The sequence below is a fragment of the Rhopilema esculentum genome, chromosome 6 (genome assembly GCF_057945365.1).
Source record: "Rhopilema esculentum isolate cy_ngs chromosome 6, ASM5794536v1, whole genome shotgun sequence".
Taxonomy (NCBI): Eukaryota; Metazoa; Cnidaria; class Scyphozoa; order Rhizostomeae; family Rhizostomatidae; genus Rhopilema; species Rhopilema esculentum.
In genome coordinates this window covers 361,982-389,231 of record NC_142820.1, presented here as the reverse complement: position 1 = coordinate 389,231, position 27,250 = coordinate 361,982, and the positions used below count along the sequence as shown (strand labels likewise).

At 36.1% G+C, this 27,250-nt stretch overlaps 2 protein-coding genes across 6 annotated transcripts in view; both read left to right on the top strand.

Moving 5' to 3' along the window:
- LOC135686075 (copper-transporting ATPase 1) overlaps positions 1 to 9,443 on the top strand; it is a 28,474-nt gene extending 19,031 nt beyond the window's left edge. For all 5 annotated transcript variants that reach the window (XM_065202232.1, XM_065202233.2, XM_065202235.2 and 2 more), the window contains 13 exons: positions 392 to 502; positions 761 to 978; positions 1,175 to 1,223; positions 2,265 to 2,498; positions 2,996 to 3,130; positions 4,307 to 4,495; positions 5,112 to 5,294; positions 6,047 to 6,251; positions 6,413 to 6,592; positions 6,923 to 7,065; positions 7,379 to 7,582; positions 8,060 to 8,280; positions 9,105 to 9,443. In XM_065202232.1, the coding sequence (XP_065058304.1) occupies positions 392 to 502; positions 761 to 978; positions 1,175 to 1,223; positions 2,265 to 2,498; positions 2,996 to 3,130; positions 4,307 to 4,495; positions 5,112 to 5,294; positions 6,047 to 6,251; positions 6,413 to 6,592; positions 6,923 to 7,065; positions 7,379 to 7,582; positions 8,060 to 8,280; positions 9,105 to 9,261 (2,229 nt within the window). In that variant the 3' untranslated portion in view covers positions 9,262 to 9,443. The remainder of the gene's footprint in view (positions 1 to 391; positions 503 to 760; positions 979 to 1,174; positions 1,224 to 2,264; positions 2,499 to 2,995; positions 3,131 to 4,306; positions 4,496 to 5,111; positions 5,295 to 6,046; positions 6,252 to 6,412; positions 6,593 to 6,922; positions 7,066 to 7,378; positions 7,583 to 8,059; positions 8,281 to 9,104) is intronic.
- Positions 9,444 to 18,399: 8,956 nt separating this feature from the next.
- LOC135685975 (hatching enzyme 1.2) lies at positions 18,400 to 26,923 on the top strand. Its single transcript, XM_065202100.2, has 7 exons — positions 18,400 to 18,627; positions 19,461 to 19,583; positions 20,029 to 20,169; positions 21,370 to 21,490; positions 23,167 to 23,342; positions 23,852 to 23,922; positions 25,356 to 26,923. Exons 1-7 carry the CDS (start codon positions 18,534 to 18,536, stop codon positions 25,599 to 25,601), a joined length of 972 nt encoding a protein of 323 aa, XP_065058172.1. The 5' UTR covers positions 18,400 to 18,533; the 3' UTR covers positions 25,602 to 26,923.
- The last annotated feature ends 327 nt before the right edge of the window (positions 26,924 to 27,250 follow it).

Sequence of the window (27,250 nt, the reverse complement as noted above, 5' to 3'; positions counted from 1 at the left end):
TAACATTGTATTCTTACATCTGTCTCATCTCTTTAGGTACTGCTGCCGAGCAGATTTTCCTACTTTCTTCCAAACTCGTCTCCTGAAACGTGTGGTCATCTCCATCTTCTTTTGATTACCTACTCTGTTATGGTTGCCGTCTCGGCACGATCTTGATTTAATCCACGTGGCTGTTCGGTCGCGTTATGCTTTTACTTTCTATTATTTGCTCACTTCCTCCCAATTATAATGTGAACATCTAGCATATGTAATACTTTTTCATAATATGCTGTCTTTGTATGAATTATTGTTTAGCTTGGCATAAATGTTTGTAGCTATTGATGTCAACTATAAATTTCGTCATCATTGATTTATTTGAGTAACAAAAAATGATATTTTATTTTTCGGTCAGGTCGTTGGTGGCAAACATTTTTATGTATCGGCATACAAATCCATGAAGCACAAAGCAGCTAATATGGATGTATTAATAGTTCTTGCGACAGGGATATCATATCTGTATTCTGTAAGTTTAGCTTTCAGTCGCTATAAAGTAAAATAATTGCTTCTTTATATTCTAGTTTCTTTCAATATCTGGTTTCTTTTCAATTAAATAATTTGCAGCGTTCTCTATAAAAATGGTAAATGAATCAAAAGCCGAGAGTCTTGTTTGGGTATCTTTTCTGCATTTTCTAATGTTAGTTGCCTCCTTAACGACATTCTCACCTTGGTTTGGAGGAGTAAGGAACCGCTCATGGTGACAAGGATCTTCTACTTTTCACAGGTCATGGTCTTGTTCATTGCAATAGCAGAGCGGTCTGCACATAGTCCGAAGACGTTTTTTGAAACTCCGCCTATGCTGTTTACATTCGTGTCCTTGGGGCGTTGGCTAGAGAACATTGCAAAACGCAAGACATCAGAGGCTCTCAGCCGCTTGCTTTCGCTGCAGCCAACCGAAGGAAGCCTAGTCAAGATCGACAAAAACACAAATGATATTTTATCGTATGTATTCATTTTGTTTTCGAAGTTATAAAAGAACAAAGTTGTCATTTGATTTTGGTTTTGAAAATAATTAAGAGTTTGATCATCTAAAATAATTTCTCAACTCTTTCATTAGTGACTTCGTCAGGCACGTCTCGTTCACTAAAAGTGTTATTGTATTGAAGTCATGTGAAAATCTTTTGTTTTCGCTTTTCAGAGAACAGAAAATTGATGTTGAGTTAATACAACGTGGCGATATTTTACAGGTATATTATCATTTTATAGGTTTGCTTTGCCTCTGCAAATCATGATGAAATTTGTCTCTCTCTGCTGTTCATGATTTTCCTAGGTTTTTAGTTTAAATTAAAAGGCTAAGAACACCAACAAGTACCTTTGTTGCGGGACTATTTCGGGACCTGAAATTGCCAATCATATTTCTCGTCACTTGACAACAAGACAAGACATAAAGTCCCCGATTTAAAAGAGCCAAGTTTTTGCCGCTATCATGTAAAATACAATTCCAAGAGCAAGGCTTGTGACAGCTGGTGATTGTGCCTCTTCAATTGCCCCTTCAGCTGGGGTACAGATGGCCATTCGCATTGCGGGCAACAATTTCATTAGATGTTTTTGAATAAAAATTCAAAACCTGTTTTATTAAGACTATTTCAATTAGATTCTACTTGATGTTTATTAAAATTAGCATCGATTCTACCCATTTTAAGTTACAAGTTTTTTACAACATTTTTACTGACCCTTATTTTTGTAACAACTTATGTTTAATGTAATTTTTTATATAGATATTGTCTTAAGCGCCTTTTGATACTGAGGATAAATGGTGGAATATAAATGTCATTTACTGTTATTAACATTTTCTGGTCAATAGATCTGATATATTTAAATAGAGCACGAATACATAACGACAGATAATCAATACTGTTGAAATGCTGAGTATGGTAGATGCACTTGCAAGGTCAGTGTAGTGCTGCACGTCAAAATTCAAAGTTGAACACCAAATTTATTTTATTGCTGTTATAAAAACCTTTCTTTTGCATGTCATATGAATAACGAAAGGGAGTTTGTACACGAAAGACATATTTGTGATGACAGTCACGCGCGAGAGCTTGTCGAAAACTGCCAAACTCTACAGACCATTTGAAATGATTTGAGAACCGTTCTCCTGTTGTTTCGTTTACCCTTACGATGTTATTTCAACTAATAGACGAACAAATTGTTAATCAACAGATCAATGTGTTTGTTACTTTGAAATAAAATTTGGCATAGCATTTAATTTTCGATATTACTTCTAGGTCAAACCTGGTGGAAAGATTCCTGTTGACGGGAACGTTAGCTTTGGGTCATCTTCCGTTGATGAGTCAATTATTACGGGCGAATCCTTTCCGGTTGCGAAATCTGTGAAGGATCGGGTAATTGGCGGGACAATCAATCAGGATGGTGTCCTTTTTGTAGAAGCGACCCACGTTGGCCAGGACTCAACGTTGTCCCAAATTGTCAAGCTCGTCGAAGAGGCGCAGACATCTAAGGTACGTCGCAGTGATTATGATGTTTATGTTTCCATGAAAATTTTGATTTCAGAATTTTCAATAAATGTTATCACAATTGCAAAGGCCGTTCATTGATACGCGTGACTAGCAAGCTTTTATTTAGGTTGAGAATTATTTTTACTGTTGGAAAGTCTATGTTACTACGCTTGCTTCAGAAAAATGTCGTGAACACAAACGATTGACAAGGAAAATGTAGTGAAATTTTTTTCAAATGTTCACCATCCATTGCAATTGCACGCACTGCTAAGCAATATTGCATACATCTTATTTGTCAGTAGTTGTTATATTTACACATTACCGTCGTATTTATCAAAGAGATTTCCCACACTACTAACCATATTTTCTTTACACGATTGCATTATTTATTAGACAAAATAAAATTTTAGTATTGAACAACAGCAGAGAATAAATATCAGCAACTAAGCAGTGTTTTGCCATTGAGATTAACAGTTTTCTTGCCATTCTTGATTTTTTAGGCTCCAATACAGCGTGTTGCTGACACAATTGCTGGGATTTTTGTACCTACCATTGTATTTCTGTCTTTGATGACCCTAATAATATGGGTTGTTGTTGGATTCTCGCGTCCGGATTGGGTTCATGAACATTTCAAGGTAAACTCTACTTAAAGCAAAAAATTAAGAAACAATTTAATTATAAAAAAACCAAGAGTTCAGAAATTAGTTGGCTTTTCGAGAGTTTAAACAAAGCAAGTAAATTAATTTTTACCAATCTGAGTACAGCATTAGAACGAATGGAAGAATTATCAACAATTTTCGTTTTCTTTCCTGCTGCAAAAACGCTCCAAGCAAGCTTCCGTTTGAGAATTTCGTAACACGAAAAATGAATATCGGACACCGAATATCAAAATTAATGATATCATCGTTAAAAATCCCTTAAGAAACAATGAGTATTGGAATGTTCTAAATCGTTACGAAACTCGAGTACTCAACTTCGATCTTTTTGTTTCCTATAAAAAATGAGTCTAAATTTTGCAAATCTTCTTTAGACCAAAGTTGACTATAATGTTTTAACTTTTTTTTATCATTGTGCTTTCATATTTGGATTCTCAGAGATTAGTAGAAATTGCATATGAATAAAACATGAATATTAAAACGAACTAGATTAAAAACTAAAATGAATCACAGATTAGACCAAGTAAAACACAGTCCTTCTACAATTTCAATAAAACCTTTCTTGCTAAGAGTAATTGAGTTAATTTGAACGGAAAAGTTTGGGCGTCATTTTGGTTTTAAAGGATGTTATGCAGCTTCGAGTGATTAGATCAGTCTACCTATAGTTGAATAAAAAAATATTCTTAAAATCTAATGCTAAAGCTGGTTACCTGTCAAGTATCTGCAAGTTGATGAAGAACCGTTTTTACGATGTGATGTCATAGCCAAATTGTGCAAAAGGCTTTTTGTCTGCTTTCATTCAGATTTATCCGGTCGATAAACTGAGATACGAAACGATGTTATCTAACATTGGTCAAGTTTTATCATATGAATTGGAAATAGATAAGTATAAGTAGACAAGAGTGAGCTACAGGCAACTTGTATTCATTTGTCGAATGAAAAAAGTTTGAATCGTTCGATAGAGCAACATCAATGCTATTACCTTAATTAGTGACATCTGATACACTTTTTAATCTCTATTGCTTTCTTTTGAATGGTGGTCCATAATTACTTTTCCTTAAGTTATTCAGGAACCTTACAGGATCTTTCCCTTATTGCAAATGTTTCAGCTTATTCAAACTGAAACGAAGCTAAGTAGAAGTGATTTCATCGTAGACTCCACTTCATAGAAAGAGTGAGGTCATTGTACAATTTGCATTCAGATGCGCCATCTCTGTATTATGCATTGCATGTCCTTGTGCGCTTGGTCTAGCTACACCAACGGCTGTAATGGTCGGAACGGGGGTCGGTGCACAGAATGGGATTCTCATCAAAGGAGGAGAGCCATTGGAAGTGGCGCATAAGGTTAGAATATGCATTACGCCCAGTAAGAATTTGTCCTGTCATTTGCTGTTTCAGTCACTTCAAAAGCTTTCTGGGTGCCCGCTCTCCCCCAGAAAATATAAAGTTTAGCGGAAAGGTCATTGTTGGGTGTAACCAGCAACCGATTCTCTACATGGAACATTTTTGAGTAGCATAAACGCTTACTGTTCTTATATTCAGTGTCGGTACCAGTGCTTCACTTATCGCTGGACAGATTTCATGACTTCTATACCCAAGTCTTGTACGTTAGTTTTCAACAAAATTGCATCCCTTGGAGAAACTATGATGCCTTGTTATTTGATATAACTTGCTTTCACTGTTTTATCATGATTGTTGCTGCCACTATTTTGATGCATACAATGTGTTTTGGATTTGTCGTAGAATGACGTAAAATGTTCATCTTTTTTTGCACTGCCCCTACCTTCGCTTACCATATCCTTCCTACTTTGCAGTTAACTTTCACCGAGGCGAGGGAGGGGGGGATGCTAACATAATATTTGTTTGGCGGCCGATTCACTGGGATACCCTTTTTTACGTATGAAAAATTATTACATACGATACGAGTTTTCTAAAGTGGCTTTCTTTATTCATTCGAAAGGTATCAACAGTTATTTTCGACAAGACTGGGACAGTCACTCACGGCAAACCGAAAGTCACGAATCTTACATTGTTCACTGATCTGAAAAAGATGCCTTTCAAGCTGATGTTAGCCTTGATCGGGACTGCGGAATCGAGGAGTGAGCATCCTCTCGCCAGAGCTGTGAAGGAGTACGCTTGTGAGGTAGAACGCTGCTTCTTATTGCGTCAATTTCCCATTTTGTTGTCTTCATCGCATGGTAGTTGCCTCGATCCCATTGTGATTAATCAGTCATTTAATTTGAACTTTTATCTCTTGATAGCTATTTAGTGTTTCAAATATATAAACATGAGAAGTAGTGCGCAGGAGTAACGCATATTGACGATGAAGAATGGAATATAACTAAATAAAACTCTTGGTACGGAAACAATGGCTATTAGCGGAAAGTCGATTTTTCTCCGATTTCCTGGAAAAGGCTTTGTCATTTTTCCGGTTTAAAAGATTCATGATAAGCAGACTTATCCGTGAAACGCCAAACCATCCTTTTATTCGTGATATTTTTATGTATTTAAATTCTTATTGTTGATTATTACTTCAATGGCGATTTGGGAACGATGAATGACTGATTACATGAATAGTTATAAGTAAGCAAATCTCAACCGTGCTTATGTTGACATTTTGTGCTCGGGATGTAAAAGAATGTATTGACAAAAATTGAATGAAAAGGTGTTTGTTCCGGTGATGTACATTCATAGCGCACGTAGTGCAAAACATAGACTTCTCAGAATAAGAAAGTCAAGTTTCTCCCGCTAAAAAGAATGAAGCAATTATAAAAAAGAGGACGCCAGACCCGACCCAGATCTTCAGGGTTGCAACTTTCCTTAGTTTAAAAGGTTTTTCCTTCAGTTTGAATAGTTTCAGCTGTGTATAATCTTTGAAAATTGATTACGTTTTAGATGCTGGGACTGGAGACACTCGGACGGTGCGTCACTTTCATGGCGCTGCCAGGCTTCGGTTTGTCATGCAGAATCAGCGATGTCGACTTCTTAAAAAAGACTGGCCCACTATCGTCGTTTAAGCGAAGTGCGTTAGAAGTGAGGGTAAATGGTGTATTGTGCGAAAACGATGTTGATAGAGGCGTTAACCGTAGAATCTTGACTGGTTAGTATGCATTGAGGATTTCATTTTTTCTTTCGTTCAGGTTGTTTCTTTTTTTAATTTTTTAGCTATAATAGCCATTCTAAATCCTAATAGTTAAATGCCCTCAGTCGTACCAAATTAAATGACACGAGTTGGTGTTAGGTTTATGCTCTGTTTTTCAGATCTTAATGTTGACGATATTAATGAAAATTCGGAACTGAATACAAAAGGGCCTTTTGATGTTTACATTGGGAATAGAGAATTAATGAAGAAACAGAATATTGAAATTGCACCAGATGCAGATCAGCAGATCAGAGAGTTGGAAGAAAAAGGCAAAACTGGAGTTTTTGTGGCTGTTAATGGTAATAACTCTTTTGATTGGTTTGCTTTGTTTATTTTACTTTACTTTTCTGTTTTACTTTTTTGTTTTACTTTCTGTTTGAGGTCTCGTTTGTGAACGTTATGACAACTCGTAGTGGATGCTAAAATATGCACAGCAGGAAAGTTTAGTATTCAAACGACTTTTTATCAAATTCGAAATTTCAAAAGGAAAACAAAATGACCATGTATTTGTCATTAAATGCGTTTTGAATCTCATGTGGTGTTTCACTTAACGCCTTAGTAAAGCTTAGAAATCTGTTAAATATTAGACGTTTTGAGTCGTTTTGCTGATGCTGTGAATTCTCATTCAGGAGAACTGGTAGCAACGGTTGCCATTGCTGATTCTCTGAAAGATGAATCAAAATTGGCAGTTAGCAGGCTGCACCAAATGGGCATGAAGGTAATTCTACTGACGGGTGACAACGAGCGGACAGCTAACGCCATCGCTAACCAGGTAAGTCAGTAGGCTCTACGCCCTGCAAATATTTTACTCTGCTCTGCAATTTTCTCAATGACTTGGCATAATTAATATTTCAAAACAGCCCCAGCCTTAGGTGATTGTGATGCAGTTATAGGGTCACATTTTTGTGATTCAATAGCCTTTCCAGTTTATCTTTGATCCAGTTCTCTTTTGTCGATTTAGTGAGTCTTGACGCCGTAGCAACTCAACTGGCTTTCTTAATTCATTTCTAAAAGTTCACCTGCTCGTTTCATTTCTTTATTTTCCTATCCACATGAGATCATCGCTCTTTTCGTTCGCATTTAAGCTGGGTATAGACACCGTGTTTGCTGGCGTATTACCTAATCACAAGGTGAAAAAAGTTAAAAGTCTTCAAATGGCTGGCAGTGTGGTCGCCATGGTTGGTGATGGTATTAACGATTCGCCAGCTCTGGCACAAGCAGATCTTGGTGTTGCCATAGGAACTGGAACTGATGTCGCTGTTGAGGCCGCTGACATAGTGCTAATCAACGTAAGGGGCCTTTAACATTGTATATCTTTGATTTTGGCCTTTTGCTAACACTTTTAACACTGGTATTCAAGCGATACTTTCTAGCAGCACTTAGGCTGAAAATCCCAGGCTAGTTGTCCTCCTTTAGTTCTATAAGCATTTTGTCACGATTCACTCGTTTCTCAGTTAAGCTGATTGATTAAGCAAATAAGTGCATTAAACGCAATAAGATTAACTCTAAAAACGCGTTTATTGTCATATAGTTTTTTAACTTCATTTCCAAAGTAGCACAGAAAGCTGAAGATGTTATTCTAAATAGTAAATACTTAATAGCATTCTTTTTTGTATGTCAGAATACAGTTGAAGTTGTCATTAGGCAGTAAGATAGCAGTTCTAGGAACTAAAATTTGGACCTTGGAGAATTTGCAGAGAATGTTTCTGTAGCTTGCTGCGGTTTTTCAATTTGAATTCTGTATGAGAACATTGCATGTTTTGCAGAACAATTTGATGGACTTTGTTGCTGCAATAGATCTGTCCAGGAAGACTGTCAGTCGCATTCGTATCAACTTCGTATTTGCACTTGTTTACAATATGATTGGAATACCGATTGCAGCTGGCATTCTGCAACCGGTTGGTGTTGTCCTGGAACCGTGGATGGCAAGTGCTGCCATGGCAATGTCATCTGTTTCCGTGGTAACATCATCCCTGTGGCTTAAACGGTACGCCATTTCTTCGAATGGACAAGTTAATCGTAGTGCATGTTTGTTGGCAGCCTTTCCTGTTTGTTAAAGATTAATTTATTTTTCACCTCTGGCTCTTGTGGTATTTTCCTCTTCATTAACACTTTTTTGACGAGTTCCATCGTTTTAACAGCTGCTTTTACTCACTGTGTGTTACCTCCTCCGATTCGCGCAAAGAGCCCAAGGCCCTAGACGCACCGAACAGGAAGAACTTTTGACACACTTAATCTCTACTGCTCATAGAGAAAAGGGATTAAGCTTGTTAGTAAACAAATGCTGATTTTCCAGTGCGGCCACCCAAATTGCCAGTGAACCAAATTCACTAGTCCCTCAAAGGTTTCGTCGTCCTGCCCCAGAGCAGGACGAGCTCTGGAAACCGGAAATGATTAGCAATTAACGCATTTTTCTGGTGTCACACAAAACCCAAAGTCAAATCGTTATTTGTTTTAAACCACATTACATTAGCCTAACAGCAAACAACCACTTCACGCACGAGCTGCAGCGCGCTTGAATTTCTTAGCGGAAATCGGATTATCTTTGTCAAACTTGAAAAAGTATCCTCAATTTTCCACTTTGACAAAGATAATGAGTTTTATGTCAGAAATCAGTGCGTCTAGGGCCCAAGTGAAGCCGTTAAACCTCTATACAGGGCCAGGATTATTGTCCGCTGTTTTGACGTTCCGTTGTAAGGAAACCTCTGTAAGTGCTTGTTTCATTGCGTACTTATAAAGTATGATTTAATTAGGGTTTCAGTATTTTAACGCTTCTGCTATCAATTTTAATGTTTCTTTGTTATGTTTTAGGTATAAAAAGCCGTCTTATCATGAAAATGAAGGCGACAACGAAAGACGCCTCGTAAAGCACCGGAAGGGGAAATACCGGGTATTTGCAGCAATAAGCCGGCAACGAAGCTTGTCTGACTCAGAATACGGACTGCTGTCTCATCAGGATGAAGAATAGCATTGCAATTAAGAGTTTTTTTACAAATTTAATGAAAATTTATTTGAACCGATGTTTTTAGAACAACGTTAATGTTTATAGAAATGGCATTAATCTTACTTCAGCCGATCAATTGGACCTTGTATTCGTAATGGAGTGGATCTAATCTTTCATATTGGACAGATGATCCTATTCAAGATTGACTTCATCGCTTAGTGGCGTGCGTCTTTGATTTCTACGGATGTTGGATTGTTTTACATTGTACATTGCTTTGACGGCCAAAATAAAGCTGACTTCAGCAGATTTGCTATGTCAAGGCCGTAGCAGCTATTGTTCTTAGAAAGGGCTTTAGTCCCAAAAGTTATAAAACCCTTTGTTCCCAATTACAAGTCCCTTTTGCCTCTATTTTCTCAAACAAAGGTTACTCCAATAATTCTATTCTTCCTACGTCACTGCTGTGCTTGCAATATTGGCCTCAAGGTTTTAGACTTTTAGCTAGATATATACATATTATTTATTCCCTGTTCTCCTTTTCCGATGTTTTCCGAAATAGAATTTTTTATATTGCAACGAAAATTAGAAACAAGGTCTTCGGAATTGACGTGCTGGAAACGAATTCAAGACGTTTGTTCATTGATTTGCTAACATTTAGTCGCGACTCGCCCGTTTCTCCTCGTCATGAGCAGGCATCGGTTGAGTCCGCAAGTACCAGAAATGTCTCCTAATTGGGTCAACGGTGCAAAATCCTTTTCCCGGATCTTGTATTGCCATACTCCTTCAAATTACAATTGTAACAATCATTTGATGGCGCGATGTTACATTCTATCGCGCTTTATTCTGTTGGTTTAATTATGGAAAGATGGAAGAGAAACCAAAAACTGTTTTTTATTTTGTTATCTTTAAAGAACATGCTTGTTGTTTTGGATATTGATAGGATTATATTATTGGTTAATGTCTTTAATTTTTTTGTGTTAAATTCTCTAAGGGTAGGAAAGTTTTTATCGTGATTACAATAACTTTGATGCTGACTCATACATCTCAGACCTAAGACAGGTGGACCTCGTAAAATTAATAAATGCTGAAAATAATCCGAATGCAAAATTTAATGTCTTTCAGGATACACTGTTAAATATTATCAATAACCACGCCCCCTTAAAGAAAATGCATAAAATGAGAAATAAACCCTGGATAACAACTGGTATTCTTAAATCAATCTCAGTGAAAAATAGATATTACTCGAAATTTTTGAAAACGAAAGATCCCTCATGCTACCAAAAATATAAAGGATATAGAGACCTTCTAAATCATCTGATAAGAAAAAGCAAAAAGATCTATTACATTTCCTATTTTGACAAATTCAAAAAAAATTCGAAAAAGGTTTGGTCTGGCATTAATGATATCATTCAAAAACAGAAAAAGCACTCCAATGACCTTTGCCTTTCAATTAATGGTAAATTGACCACTAATCATAAAATCATAGCAAACTGTTTCAACGAATATTTTACAACTGTTGCACAAAGAATAGTTGACAGAATGAAACCCCCCACCAAGAAGTTTAAAGATTATCTTAAAACACCAAACCCAAGAAGCTTTTTTATTCAACCCGTTACACCTCAAGAAATTAATGACTTAGTTGCCAACTTAGACGAAACTAAAGCCAATGACTCATATGATCTACCCGTAAAACTCATTAGACTAGTAAGGTACACAATTTCATTGCCTTTCTCTTCAATAGCTAACTCAACATTTGAAAAAGGAATTTTTCCAGAGAAATTGAATTTTGCGAAAGTGACACCAATACACAAGGGCAAATCAAAACTTGAACTTACTAACTATAGACCTATCTCAATCCTACCAATCTTTAGTAAACTTCTAGAGAAGGCAATGCACTCTCGTTTGGTTAACTTTTTAGACAAGTACAGAATAATTTTCAGGCATCAATTTGGATTTCAAAAAAATAAATCAACAACATTGGCAATCTCAGATCTCTGCACAAAGCTAGTTGAAAACATTGAAGGAAAACGTTTTTCATGTTGTATCTTTCTAGACTTCTCTAAAGCCTTTGATACAGTCAATCATGGTATTCTGTTAGATAAGCTCGAACACTATGGAATAAGAGGAATTGCCCATTCTTGGTTAAAATCCTACCTTACAAAAAGAAAACAAACTGTCTCAGTTAATGGCGAATTGGCAAACGATCTATCTATTAACTGTGGAGTTCCACAAGGAAGTGTCTTAGGCCCACTTCTCTTTCTGCTATACATTAATGACATATTCAACAACCTGTTCATTAAAACAAATATACGTCATCAGCATGAAACAAGACAGTCTTCAAATGACAACTTCTCTTTCCCTTTGGTCTTGACAAATTACAAACAAAAGTCAATTGTATATGAAGGAGTCAAAATTTGGAATTCACTGCCATTGCAAATTAAAAAGTTACCGAATAAGTCATCCTTCATCAAAAACCTGAAAGTTATTTCTTAAAGTCGAATTGATATACTTATTTGAACCCAATTATGAACATTATCATTAAACATATATTACCACCATGCATCTCACTATTGTGTTTTTAGTATAACCAATTAACATATCTCATTATACTAACCCTATATTATCTTGATATTTCTCCTTTTTATTTTTCATTCACATTCTTCTTTTGAAATCGATCACCTACACCTATACACGTCCAATCGGGCATTTGACCTAGATAGCTCCTTCTGAGTTCTTTTCATATGTCCGACAGCAAACATACCAAACTTTGAACTATCTACTGTTTGTAGTTTTTCTTTTTTGTAAAAAATGATTGTTATTTGTGGTTCAAGTATTAAATAGAAATGTAGTAGTTAATTATTGCTGTGAATGAAATGTTTTGAGTTTTTTTTTTGAGTTTTTGTGACCTAATTTATTGTCAAACAACAGATTTTGTTTAATCAATTAAATGTTGGACATTCTATCTAACCGATTTTAATAGTGTTTTATAGACCTTTGGAATCGTAATAAGCTGTTGATGCAGCTTTGCTATTAAAAAATTTCTGCTTTAGTTTCACGGTTTTGTTCGGTTTTACTGTCCACTGCAAAAATGTTCTTATTCATGTCTAAGGCTACTATAAAAGAACCCTTGAACACGCATCTATAAGGATCCACGTAGATACACTGATTAGGAAAAATTCAAAAATATAAACCGGTAAGCAGAGGCGGATCCAGGCTAGAGTAACCTATGCAGAAGCATAAGTCAAATTTTTACAGCAACAAAATAAAATAGAAACTATAAAAAATTTTAAATCAATAGTTTCTTTGGCAAATTCTTTAGCAACGTCCGTCCTGGATCTGCCCCCGTTGATACAAACAATCTTCAGATGACAGGGCATATATTTTGCTGACTATCTCTCGGCCTCTGCACAGAATAGTCGAGAGGCGATTCTAGGCATTTATCTGGTCCGTATTTTCTGAATCCAGAAACTTGTTTGTCCCTCGAGAGCCAATCACCGCTTTTTTGACCTATGCAAACGTCGTCTAAGCCAATCAGAGTGTACTTTACCTCTGCAATCATTTATCAAATCAAAAGTTGAGCTTGTCTCTGCAGCGGTACAGCCAACCAATAGGAATCAGAGTTGACCTATGCAAATGTTTATAGTGGTACACTGCAATTGTTTGTTGCAACCAATGAAATGAGAATTGACTATCACTGCATCACCTCTGCTAAGGAACTTCTAGCTAAGTCAGTCAACCTTGCAGTGTCTGTTCAGTACTGTTGTGGTATGACCATGGCGTTCGGAATATGGGGGCTCTGGTTCGAATCCTACCGGGATCGGGCTACCCAAAAGCTTTTTCTTTCGAATTCCAGGTAAACTGAGTCTTCTCTTTGCGAGTCGTTTCCTTAGAATTCCTTTTTGGAACCCCCTATTAAATATCAGTGATACTGGTTTTATTCTGAAAAATGGCGGGGGGACCACGGCCTCCCAACTTTTCTGCAGACCTTTTTTAATTTTAGACAAAAGTGAAAATTAATGTAGTATATCATTCTGCAAGTAACTGTGCCTTACATATGCCTTTAGCTTTAGCTTGGTTGCTATGTCTTTACCATAGAAGACATATAAATCTGAATATGGGAAATAAGATCAAAGAAATCGGTCATTGTCTAAGTTGTACAACGAAAAACAGCTTGGCTTAGGAAATAGATCGAGAAACCTGATCCAGAATAACTTGGTGCCAGCACAAATTGACGGAGTTTCGTTTTTTTTATTGGCTAAACTTGGCTCACAAGGTGTTTTTGTTAACAACCATTTCTCAGGAACATTACAAAAAAAAGTCGCTAGCGATGTGGAAGGGAAAGAAACTGACGAAAAGAAAATTTTTGAGGACACGAGAAAGAAAGAATGTGCAGATTTGTTCTATAAAAGTAATATCAAGAAAACTTCAAGATTTGATTGTATCGATAATCCATTCCGACTAAGAAAGGAAATCTAGACGCAATTACAAATTCTATTGAAACTATTTTTGACCAGTGCAGTTTGAAAGTTTTAGAATCCCGATTTTTTGTTAAAAGCACCTTTTTTCCGAAATATTTAAGATAAGATGTTACAAAACAATATCCTAAGTGTACAAATTGCTTAATTTGCTTTTATTTTGGTTGATAGTTTTTCTGTTTTTGTTAAATTTATACATATTGATTAAACATAGGTTAAATATATTGCCTCGGACTTTTCTTCCATCTATTGTGACGAAGTAACACTAACGGCGACAAGGACGAGGTGACATCATCATGGTCGATGCCAAGCCGTTGTTCAGGTCAAAGCCTAGTCATTGTCAGTTGAGTCATTGAACCAGAAGAACGCCATCGGCCGAGCGATGGCTAAGAAAAAGTTGATGTCTGTGCTGTGTCAGTAGAGTGAGTGATGGGCGTGGCTGTGTCAGTAGAGTGATTTATGGGTGTGGTTGTGTCACGTGATTTGTGCTGACGTCATTTCTATTGTGACGAAGAGTCTTTCGGTTTCCTGAGAATTTGATTTGTAGAAATAGGGTAAGATGTGTGTTTCGTGGCGTTTGCATTCCCTTGGTTAATCTAGGGGTATTTCAGGTTTGGGCATAGTGTGGGTCTCACCTTGCTCAGTGAAGCCACAATACAAGTAGGCTGTTTTATTTTCCCAGCCCTCCTTCTCTCGTTTTGTTTATTCATGCAAAATGCCTTTCGGTATAGCTTTGCGTGTTGAGTTTCTTTAACGGTACCGTCAAAACCTCTCATACCTTTAGGCACCTTTTATACTATTTAGCGTCTTTTGATGCTAATAGGTAGGACTTGTGCATCGGGTATTAGTGGGGAAAAGAGGCTTTTCGTGTCCATTGCCTCCCAATTATCAATCATATTTGGGGATTATTGTGTAACTCCCCTTCTAGTGAATGACTTATAGTAGGTTGAGCGATTTGCAACGATGCACCAACGGCCCAACTCGCTGTCGATGATGTAGGGACGTAGCCTAATGACTGACCTTCTGATGTCTATGGCAGCTATTCTGAGGGAGCTTTTCATTTCATTTTTCAGATTCAATTTTCCCCTTTATATGGCATTAGTATTTCATTCCTGAGTACGTAAATTAATATATAGATGGTCATTTTTCTTGTATCAGTTGTCACTGGAAAGTTGGCCAGTCTCGTTGTCGCTTTGCTGAAATGATTATGAAATTGAAGAAATGAATGTTTGTACTGTATTGGGAACGAGACTGGTTAATGAGTTGGACTTCAGATAAGAATACCTGCATTAATTAGCTCATAACACGATAATAAATGCATCGAGTTAGTGACCACAAAATTGTGCGCAAATTGATGCCTTATCAACGATAAAAACTTCATTATTGCTTTAATGACAATGAAATGACCAAAATTATCATTATTTTCATACTGTTGATAATTTGTCTTACGTTGATTACCTTATGGCCAACCTTTCCCTCGCTAAAGAGTTGGTGATAATCATGTCTTTTTAATGAAGTTGATGATGATTTTGAAACATTAAAATTCTCACATGAGCTCTTAACTGCATCGCTATAAATGCTTGACACAGGTGAATGCAATTTAACCAAGACAAAACAGAGGTAGTGCAGACAAAACAACTCTTAAATTATGTGATAAAAATATTTTATTGCCTTCCCATTGAATTTGGACTGCTCTTTACTGTTGCTATCTTATAAGACCTTTTTTATGAACTACTTCGTGAAATCTTTTGCTTTGGTTTTCTCAAAAACTACAAGGATATGATGGAGTTAAATGAATATTGTTTTCTTCATAAACATAAAGGTATATTGCAAGATCTCCAGGAGGCGAATCTTTTGTCTTTTGCTGTTCCTTACTTTTTGAACCACAGCCACTTATGAAGAGAAGAGGTCTGAGCTACTCTAGTTCAGCTGGTTGTTTTCATTCGGACGCCGTTGATCTTGCAAACGTTGTATTGGAAAGAAAGGGTTAGTTTCATCTGTCGGAAATTTGTCTTGAAATTGATGCATTTTTGCTAGAGTGAGCAAGAATGGTAACTTGAATCTAATATAAATTAATTTGATTAGGTTTTAGCGTTATTAGTCGTGACCATTTGATAGAAAAAAGCCAGGTTTAATTTTCATAACCTAGCCCGAGATATCAAGATGACGACCTCTGACATTTGAATCTACCGGGCATCGACTCCAGATCTATCTGTTAAGTCCATCAACGACTATCTGGGGTCTGGGCACGCAAAGGAACATAACTTTTGCGAAAGGAAAAATTTATGTATTTTACCAGGTTCCAAATCTTTGATTGGCTGAGCGACCAAAATTCTGCATACCTCATTAGCCAATCAGAATTCAAGAATATGACAAGTGCCACACAGCTAAATTTAGGTCAATTTTGGACGTTTTTACCACTAGCTACGAAAATAATGGTGTAAAATGTGCTGAAAGATAACCTACACTTTCTTTTAAAAATTGAATCTTTGATGAATTTACGAAAAAACTGGCGTTGTAGTCAGCAAAAATTTTTCTGCGAACGTTAGTTACGAAGGCTTGAAACTTTCCTTTTCAAACCCATATAATAATTAGGGGGGAGGGAGAACAGCAAAATTACTTAATTGCTTTTAATCCTTAAAGGTTGTTTTATCTACTAAATTAACAATTATGAACTTACCTTTACAATCCACTGTTAAAACAATTTCTTGTCGGCATTGAATCTTTTGTTACTGATAAAAAATAGCTAGATGAGAGAAAATGCAGGCCATCTTTTTCTCAAAATAGCTACAATTGTACAATTTCTCTTGCCCTCAGGTACTTTATATATGTATTTTAAAAGCTTGAAGATCGATGAGAAGCTCGCGTCCTCTGATGTTCACTGCTACGGCCGTGTAAAAGCTGAAGCAATTCATCAAGGATGAAAAGGGCGGGAAAATAAAAATGCATCATTTCCGAAAAATAACTTTGCTGTGTAAAACATTTCATTTTCTTACTTTTCATTTGATCGGTGATCCTTTCGCATTTTTTCAGACAACCAGAGATTTTTCTTCCAAGAAAAGGTAATTTTTGGAATATGAAGCATATTTCATTTCGTATATGTGGAACAAGCAATGTAGATAATAATATGTTTATGATGTTATTTGATGTTCTCGTCTATTTCTTTGAGATAATATAAGCCAAAAGAATTTGCGGTAGATTTTATGCTATTGGTATTTTTCCTAAACGTGAAGCATGAAAAGCCTTTTAGACTAGGGGTGTACCGGATCAGGATTTTCAGAATCCGGCCGGAACCGGATTTACCGGATTTACCGGAAACAAAGGCTAGACTGGTGAGCAATTTAAGCCAAAATGCTCATAAAAAGGCCAAATCAAAAACTCTCTCAAGAATCCATCGAGCAGGCACTGGTTATATTTCTACGCTTGTGCCTGTTAGATAATTTCTTAACTTTGATAAGAATCTTACTTTTTTCCAAAACCCTTTGCTAATATCAAGATATTATTTAGGTTAGGTGATAAAATTTGAAATTTGGTTAACACTTTGTAGTTAACTACTAACTATTCTATGAATGTAGTAATTACTTATTAATTTTGGACGTCTGCTGAAAAGGCCTAAAAAGCCGATCTGGCAACCCTGGACCAAATTTGTGAATTATATCATCCAGTCCTCCTGTTTCGTGATGACGAGCACTTTCATTTCAAATCTGTTTTCAAGGTGCTTGTTTTATCATCGATATTGTTTAGTTCTGGAAAATCCATTTTTAATCACTGTATGAAGGGAGTCTGACTTGGTTTTCCAAATTTTCTTAGTTTTGATTAAAGTTTTGGAAAATCCGGCAACTGGCCGGATTTCGGAAACAAATCCGGCCGGAACCGGATTTTCAAAAAATCGGCGATCCGGCGCCGGATTATCCGGCCTACCGGATATCCGGTACATCCCTATTTTAGACCCCTAGAAAGATTGAAAAAATTAAAAGAGCAACCCAGGTGTAATATGGTTGGTATCTTAACAGGTCTACAGATCAATAGTCACTCGAGTCAATGCTTGAATTTAATAGTCTCTTATATCTTCAAGTATTTGTAATTACAAACGTGCATTTTTTCCCTCTCTATGTTATGGTCCCGGGGTAGACAGAGTTGATGCTACCCGGGGTATCGTCTTTGTAGTGTATGTAAAGTAGCGTGTAGTTAAGGCATTACAGTAACTTGTTATGTAACTTTTTGGAATGTATAAAAAAGTCAATGCTGTTACGAAGTAGATAATTTTCACACAAAATTTAAAGAGGTATTCAGTTATTTTGTTATTCCATATTTCATACTGGGAAACAACGTTATTTCATACTTCATGACTGAAGGACCTAAATATTTATATTTTCATCAATTATTTCATATTTCGAATACCCCTTATAGGGCCTCATAAGAGTGAAATATCCTTTTGGAAGCGTTTCCGAGTTTCAGGGAACCCTTCAGTTTCTTTCAAAGATGCCGAGAAAAACTGACGTAATAGGAGGGTCAAGGAGATCGCGTTGGCGAAGTTCATATGGTATTGCCACAGAATATTCTCTATTGTGTGGTATTGCTTTCGATATGTAAGTAAAATAGTTGATTAGTCATAGTGGGTCACTACTTCCTCTTTAATCTACTCTGATGTCACGGCTCCTCCTCCATGGAAAACATTTCACTGACGCAGTGCAGGGGCGATCATTAGAAACCAAAAGGAAATTCTTCCGCAGTTGGCCCTTTATCTGGCAACTTTAAGTTACAGGAGAACAAGCCAATAGTTCTGTCTATTAGGGGACCCAGTCCTCTAGAAATTAACCTAGAATGCTACGAAGACTAGTCTTTGTCGTTTTTCTTGCCATTTTGCTGGACAAAAGTATCAAGTTTTCATACAGTCTACCAAGACATCTTCAAGAAGGTAAGGTCAAAATGGGCCTTCATTTTTTCTAAACAACGATTTTTTAAAAGTATACTTTTAAGTTGAAATAGTTGGGAAAAGATATGTTCCCTTGAGAAAGTGTCCTTAGTTTCCGCAATAGTTATGAAAAAGTGTTGTTTTGCGGCTAAAATATCAGCCAAATTTTCCTCAAAGGTTTCTTGTTTTGGTCGTTTCTAAGTCGATAACAAAGTTGCCCTTACCCTTCTTTTGTTTTTCCAGGAAAACTAAGGCCTCTCAATCAAGTTTTATAAAAATCATGAATTCCGTTTACCGTAACTTGGAATTGAAAGATCCCATTTCTTGTAAATATCTGAGAATCAGGCTTTGGTATCCTAATGATAAAATAAATTTACAGATCTATTTGCACCCGGACCCACCTATATTCATAAGACGAATTGTTTATACTTGTAAGCTCAAAAACAGTTATTTTAAGTGTTTATTCAATCACAGTCTTCGATTGCTTGCTCTTTTACCTGCCACTCACCAGCTGCATTCAACTATCGTTTTTGCAGGTAGTTTTATTCGGACGAAAGTAGGCCAATCACGGTATCTTCAGTTCACCACTCGCTGCCAGGAATCGTTCAAGCGTGGAAAACAATCAACGAATGCTTTTGATAGCCATGAAATTTTGATTTCTAATTGTTGAACATATAATGTCGTTGTAGATCAAAATTAAATGCCCTAAATATTCAGGTTTTAGGAACATATAAATAACTTGATTCAGAATTGATGTAGTGTAGGTAGTGGAAGTCAAGTATTCCACGAATCTTGCAGTGGTGAACTTTGATGATCGGAATTTGTCTGTGTTTTAGCTGACGACTCTTTTGAGAAGTTAGAAGAATTGAGACGGTTTGAGAAAGATAGAGAAAAGGATAGAGAACATCTCAGAAAGAAGACCACATCTGATGAAGCAGGAAATATTGTTTCAAATGGAGGTATTTAAGGCATTTTTTGTGTTACTGCAAACTTATAAATGTTTAGTAATGGTTGGGCATTTGAGTTCAGGTAGTTGGGACTTAATCTTTGTCTTCTTACTGGAGCACACTGAGTATAGTGTAAATGTTATCAATCTCACAAAGTTGATTTGCTTGTTGACTTTATTTCCAGCCTATACCAATACCCATGATATCCATAGTACAGACAATTTCTGTACCAAGATGATAATTTTTTTCTTTATAGCAAAAATCAAATGACTTCGAGGAAGTTCCTGACATTTTTTGGTTGTTCCATTAAAATTAGGAAAGCTGATCAACTTGTTTATCAGCTTGCAGAGACCAGAATTTTTTTCTAAGTTGTCAATAACATTTGCCTTGCTCATTATTGTTGTAAACATTAAAAAAAAATCATTTTTTAATAAGTCAATCATTTTTTCTTTTATAGAGCTGTTTGAAGGGGACATGATTATGGATGATGACTTGAGACAAGCTGTTTTAGGAGAAGCTGACAAAAGGAGCATCCTCAAAAATAGCAACAAATTGTGGCTCGATAAGATTGTACCCTACGAGTTTGCTCGAAATATTAGTAAGTTTTCAACTAAACCTCACCTAGCCTACAACAACATATAATTTCTCATTCAGGGAATCAAGTGAGGGGGGGGGGTGGGTGTTCATGCAACAGTGCATGAGCAATAGCGTGTTTATGGTGTAGAAAGCACCATATAAAGACCATACCTTTTCAAGAAACATTGGTTATGGTTTGAAAATATGACGAGCAATGTGGCAATTCATATCTTTATATTAGCTATGGCCCATTTCTTGTTGGAGTTCAATTTATAACATGAAAATGACAATGAAGAATTCATAATCAGCCAAATTGGTCAGAAATTTAATTTAGAGCAAATCTGTGAAGTGGAATGTATGATGGAATTTAGATTTGCCAAAAAATGATATAAATGATCCAGCCAACGCATTGAAAATTCCTGAGGTTATACTGTGGATAATATTGTTAACAATGACAGGAAAGAGGATTCAGTTGAGGTTTTGTACATTTGTCTAAAAAGGCTTGGAAATATATGCATATATCCATGCAGATATTGAGATATGATATGGTCTATCTACAAACCTGCCTTTATCTTGGGTTTTTACCTTCAACTTGGTTCTGTTGACAAGGCGTTACTCTATGCTACACTAATTGAAGTTAAATGACAAAAAATGAATGACTGAAAACTTTCCAGTAGATGGCTGAAGCAAAACAAATTACACCTTTACACATTTGAGCATATTTCAAATGCATCCGTGCAATATAAATCAATATCTCTGATATGAATTAATATTTTCCAAGTAACGAAATACATGTACTTTGTACCTATCTATGGACACCAAGATTCATGTTGACTATTATAATAAGTTGTGGAAATGTTCTGACTCCACACTATTAGTTGACCTTGTCTGACAGCCCCCCCCCCCCCTCCAAAGGAAATAAAGAAGATTTAATTTATGTCCCTGAACAAGGTCATGGAAAAAGAACTGAATTTGCAACTTTGTTCAATTAACCTGCCTCTGTTTACAACACATCTGCTTACAATCTCATCTTTTCAAGCAACTTTTATGTGACAAAATCCACTCACTGTAGCATACTACATATATGTAAGTCTTTGGCATCCATTTTTGTATTGTAAACCAATGTTAAGCTGTTCTGACTTCTCAATTTCAACTACATTTTCAAAGCTTTAAAATTTTCGAAGAATTTTAAGATTTAACTTCAAACCCTCTTTTTTTGCAGATGAGGCTTCCAAGGAATGCATATTAAATGCAATTGAATCATTTCACAAACACACCTGCATCAGATTTAAAAAGAGAGAAAAAGAACAACATTACATTTACATTAAGTCAGAGCCACGAGTGTGAGTCAAGATATTCTTGGTTATTAATTCAATATACATCAACTCTCAAAAATAAAATGCTGTTTGGATAACAAATTTTGCAATTGAAAACAACATTCATTGCCCTTTCTATTTGCATAAAATTTTGGGTAAGGATTTACTGATTACATCAATCGAATCTTGTAATTTTCAAAACCTGTACAGTACCACCTTACAAGCTTTTTAAGGCGAAAGCGTGGATAACATCACTAAGTCAATCTTTTTAGCAACATCACATTCAATACTCGGCAAAGCCAAGTTATTTTTCAGTTAGCCATCATTCTTTGTCATTTTGATGGTCCCACTTTGCTAGCCTGAGTTCAAGACCGTTGGAAAGACGCTTTAAACAGGCTTTCGTCTGAAAGGCATGGGATCGCACGCGCACGCCCTGGTGCACGTCTACTGCTTTCAAGGAGTGCAAAATATGACACGCCTTCTTTTATTCTGAGAGCGAAATTCTCTATCAATGATTGGTTTTGTTGGTTTTTGAGACGGTCTAAATGTAAATCTTTCCTTGGTACTATTACTTCATGCCATTTCAAAATAGCTTAACACCTTGTCAGGAGTGTGGATTAAATAAAAAATCATAGGACTAATCTACAGTGGAATCCCGATAATATGAAACCCGGCTATAACTAATTTTCCAGTATAACAAAAATATGTCTGGCCCCTTGGATTCTGTCTAACCCCTTACAAATTCCCTCAGTGTAACGAATCCCGTACATAACAAACTCTCATTCTTACCAACTGAATTGTATGCCCCTTCATCATGATTTTCCTTGATATGGCGAACTTTTCTATAAATTTTCACCATTATTTTGGTCTACTTTTTCCCCGGTATATATTTATCACTATTTCTTCGAGGAATAATTATTTTTCATCGGCAAAACAGACATTGACAAACATGCGCTTTTTATGATGCAAAAAATCGAGAAGAGATTTGTGCAAAAATTTACACCTTTTCAAGGCTTTTATGGCATTTCAGTGAACAAATCCAAATACAGGGGACTATAACAGACATTTTTGTCTCTGAATTTTATAAGGAACATTAAGTGTTGTGAATAAGGTTTTCATTTTCGCTCGCCAATTTAGTGAAAGTAGCAGATTTGCCAACTATGCAATAGTAATTAGCAGATTTGTGGATTTTGCTACCCCCGTAAAGCCCCCTATTCAGACTTTGCTTTGCTGTAAATCTAGACTTTGGCAACATTTAAGAAGAATTTATGAAAAATGGCCCATTATTATCATTTATGCATTATCTTTATGGATTATCAACATCTAGCCAGTGAGGTACATAAAATAGCTGTCATGCTAGATAACGGAGGGCCCTCGGGGCACGGATTTACACATAAAAACTGTCATTACAATCAGATGAATGCCAAGCCCCTGCTGACTCTGTTAAGTTATATTATCGAAGCTGATAAAAACTATGTAGAAACTATGTAGAGCCAATTTGAATGTTTCTAAAAAAGCTGAGTTTTCCACTTAGACCCATCTTGTCTCAGCTCAGCTCAGCATGACACAAATTGGCTGAGTGGCTTTCTGAAGTTTTGGACCCTTTTCTTCAAAAATATTCAAAACATTGCATTAAGGATTCTTTTAAATAATGATTTAGTGTTAAGCTTGTTTCAGTTTTGTGAATAAACTTTGAATTTTAGGTGTATGTCTTATGTTGGAAAGCAGCATGGTAAACAACCTCTTACAATTGGTAAAGGGTGCACTCGCCTTGGTACCTGTCAACATGAGCTTCTTCATGCATTGGGAGTTATTCATGAACAAAGCCGTCCCGACAGAGATGAACATGTCAATGTTGTCTGGAGCAATATAAATGAAAGTAAGCATTCTAGGATATATTCTAGTAATTTTATTGATGGATTTTGATGATGGTTGATGGATGATTTAGTATGTTGCTCATTTACTAAGTATTTTAATTCTTATTTCCTTTCACACAGATCTGTTATTTCTCTCAGACCTTTAATAAGACTACAAGTATTGTTTCTAGCCCAGTTAATGTTTTTCCTTAGAAGTATTTAAAAGCTACAGTAAGCCATAGGTATCCTAGCTTCATTGTTATCCTTAGAAAGCTGGAAATGTCATTTCGAATTCATTTTGAATTCATGGAAAAAATTGCAAAACAGTTTACTTTTTAGCCTATACTCTTAATTACTGACAAAAGGGCTCTTGGTATGCAAATATAAAAGTATTGATAATATTGGTTCTGTTTTGAATATCTTTCATTGACTTAGGAAATCAACTGTTTCCAAAACTTTTAAATCTATCAATGCTTTTTTATCTGTTTGTTTTTCCCTACTTTTTACCTTCATTATTTATATTTTCCCGTAGACGAAAAAAATAACTTCAGAAAATACAGTTATCTAAAAGTGACTGAAGAAGACATACCCTATGACTTCATGGTAAGGTTTTAGATGGTGGTTCTTGGTTGCATTGTTTGGATTTGTATAAAAAAGTGCTATACTGGCAGTACTCAGACAGGCAAATAACAGGAAAAATTAAATATTGAATGCATCTGTTTATATTCATTACTTGTTCCTAGTTTTATTTCCAACAAACATGAAGAAAATAATTAAGGACTCACTAAGGAATTTTGAGTACTCAAACTTGGTTAGTTAAGGAGTTTACAGTCCTTAGCCTTAGCCAAATTTCCTCACAAAAATATGTGTTTACTGCTTTTAATGTGTAAAAAATGGCAACTTAGAACACTTGTTTAGAAACATTGAGCCATTAGAATAGACCAATCAAATTATCACGTCACTACTAAGGTAGGAGAAGGAATGCACAGAGCATTTTCTAAAGGTGTTCCAGGGGAGAATTCCTTCACATTTGAAAGCTCCCTCCGTAACAAATCAAAGCATCAATTCTGTTTATGTTTAACTTAATGCAACCTTCATTGATAGGTTGAAAGCAACAAAGATCTCGTTTCAATACCGTATTTACTCGAGTGAGCGCCGCCCCCGTACGAGCGCCGCCGCATTTGAGACAAATAAAGTCAAAGAGCGCGGCCCCGAATGAGCGCCGCAGTTATCTATTTTGTAAATGCGGCGCTTAATCGAAGAACTGTTAGAATCCTTAGAATCAAACAGGAAAAAAACTGCAAATCTTAAATCAACCGCGGGAATTTATTTTCTTGTATCAAAACACACTTAGTTCAAAATAAGAAATTTCAAAGTTTTTATCTAACTCTCTCTTGAGAATCTTGGCAATGTGTACATTTGTCGTGGAAACAGAGAACTTTGCTGGGACAACAAGGCCAATTTCTCTTTGTTTTTCCTGTCACTTGTGCGACCAGTTTATTTCCTGTGTTGGCTTCGAGAAAATTCTTCATCAAACAAACAATCTTTTGGTGGTACAAAACTTGAAAATGGCCTATGTTCTGACGTTTTAAACTCTGAAAAGTGTCATTTTTACAACAACAACATGACCAACAAGCGTTTTTTTGTCGTTGGCAGAAACATCTCCAACGTTGGCAGAGTCATCTCCGACGATAGTTGGCATTCAGTTGGTCTCCGACAGTGAAGACGACAGTGAAATTGAAATTTTATGAACCTTTGAAGATATTTTCAAGCTTGTATGTTTCACTATTAAATGATTGTTTTTTTTATTAAAAAATCACAGTGTTTTTGAAAAGCGCCGCCCCCGTTAGAGCGCCGCCCCCGAATTAGCACCGCATCGCCGCGGCGTTCACTCGAGTAAATCCGGTAGTGCAATAATGCTCAATCAAGCTCGTGAAAAGTGAAAATATTCACACCAGTGATTTTTCGTAAATTTGCTTATACCAGCCCCTAATTATTTGTTGGCTTCCAGTATAATCTCACTGCTTACTTCTTAGAGTGTCATGCATTACCCGAACCATGCATTTGCCAAGGATAGAAGTGAGCCAACACTCGTTTCATTGAAAGATCCCTCTCTTGTATTTGGCCAGAGAGATATGTTTACTGTTGGGGATGTTGCAACAATCAACAAGATGTACAAATGCCCGAAGAATGACTTCAACTCTGAGCTGCCAGATGTACTTTCTGACGAGGAAGTGGAAAAAAGAAGAGATATGCGAGAGACTTTTGACTTTTCCTTCTGATATATTAGTTTCTTTATTTGGGTGCACAGTACGAGAGGAGAGCCTGAGCAAGTAACAGTTTAAAAGATCTTCATTTGAACCGCAGATCCTGATAAATGATTGGAATTGAATCAGTTAGATTGGCCATACAAAATCCAAAACTGTAGCCTGTCAAAAAACTTGAAATCTGGATTCCTTGTTAATTGTTCCTGATTTGAGTACAGCTTACTTCTACAAATATTGCTCGAATAGGTAGGAAATGTCCTTTAAAAGTTTCTCTCTGTTTTTCTTTTCCTACCTATACCTAGGCTCAAAATTTTAGTATCTGCTTGGGATGATGATCATGTTAATTCAGTTACTTGCTGGCAGTACCCCCATTTTCCTTCTATACCCCAATGTAACATTAGCTATTTTAGGCTCTTGCTTGTTTATTTGTTCAAGCATGAGAACGTTCTGAAGACAGCACAAAGTACGAGAACAATTTAGACACGCCACACTTCTTTGGTTCTCAAATCTTTTGTCCTGCTATAAATTTATCAGCAACTTTAACCGAGTATGGATGCAACCCAATTTGAAAGATGAAACTCTTATTGTGCTGTTATTTTGGTTTCATATATAGCTCTCCTCTGTGCACTACAAGTAATGGAAAAGAAAAAAGGTGTATTTTTTTCGTGGAAACATGCATGATACTGCTTGTGACTGAGTTGAATACTTTTTTAGTAGCTCTGGATCAATGATCTCCAGATCAATTTAAGAGTAGATAATATACAAAAATGAAAAATACCAGAAAAATACTTTAGCTAATCACGCATGTTCTCACTATTAGCACTTTTTTAAGTTTTTAAGGGTGTGTAAGTCTTTTCTTATTACTTTATTATGTCACTTTGTAATTCTCTATATTTTGCAAAGGGCCGTCAGGGTCTCATCACATTTAAAATCAAGCACAAATGTATTGGTCAGATATGAAATTGATGTAATTGCCGAATTGATTGGTACCTTATGACAGGCAGAAAAGGACGGGAAAATGTAGTGTCAAGCTGTGGATGTCCGAGGCCAGGCTAATTCTTTGTGCTTGCTTCTAATTGGTAGTATTATTTTGGTAGTATTATCAATCAATGGTGCTATATTTTGTATCAAGGTGATATAAAGGGTTTGTGAAGTTAAGTTACAAAAACGTCAATATTAATTTAGTTTCAAAACAGTTCGCCAGTATACTTGGAAAATCAAATTATTAAAATTCGGACTTCACAAACTCTTTTGTCACAAGACTATTTATCTAATGTGGACCTTTTGTATTGGTCGTAAATCTATTTTTCTATTATCATGAAAATATTTTCTGCAAAGTGGTGTCTTTTTTAATTGCTTCATCTTTATACTAACTGCATTATGGCTCAAGCTTTATGAATGCCACCAGAGGCAAGGATATTATATGTTTGATCAAATCGATTTGGATTTCATACGAAAGATAAGTAGGATAGACATCAAGGTAGACAGATGCAAACATTGTTAATATTATAAACTGTTATCTTCGGCATACCTTTTTAGGAGCACACGTCAGACCATTTATTTTCATTAAAATAAAACTCTTTAGATTACGGAGAAATTTTACAAATACTTGATGAGATACCCCTTATTTCAGTCTTTATTCGAATTATTTCAATTCCAGCCTC

Excerpts from the sequence above, each read along its gene's own strand:
- LOC135685975 (XM_065202100.2), top strand. The coding sequence starts at position 18,534 with ATGCTACGAAGACTAGTCTTTGTCGTTTTTCTTGCCATTTTGCTGGAC. Across the intron at positions 21,491-23,166 it reads ATTAAGTCAGAGCCACGAGT|GTGTATGTCTTATGTTGGAA; the intron begins GTGAGTCAAGAT and ends TTTGAATTTTAG. Across the intron at positions 23,923-25,355 it reads ACATACCCTATGACTTCATG|AGTGTCATGCATTACCCGAA; the intron begins GTAAGGTTTTAG and ends CTTACTTCTTAG.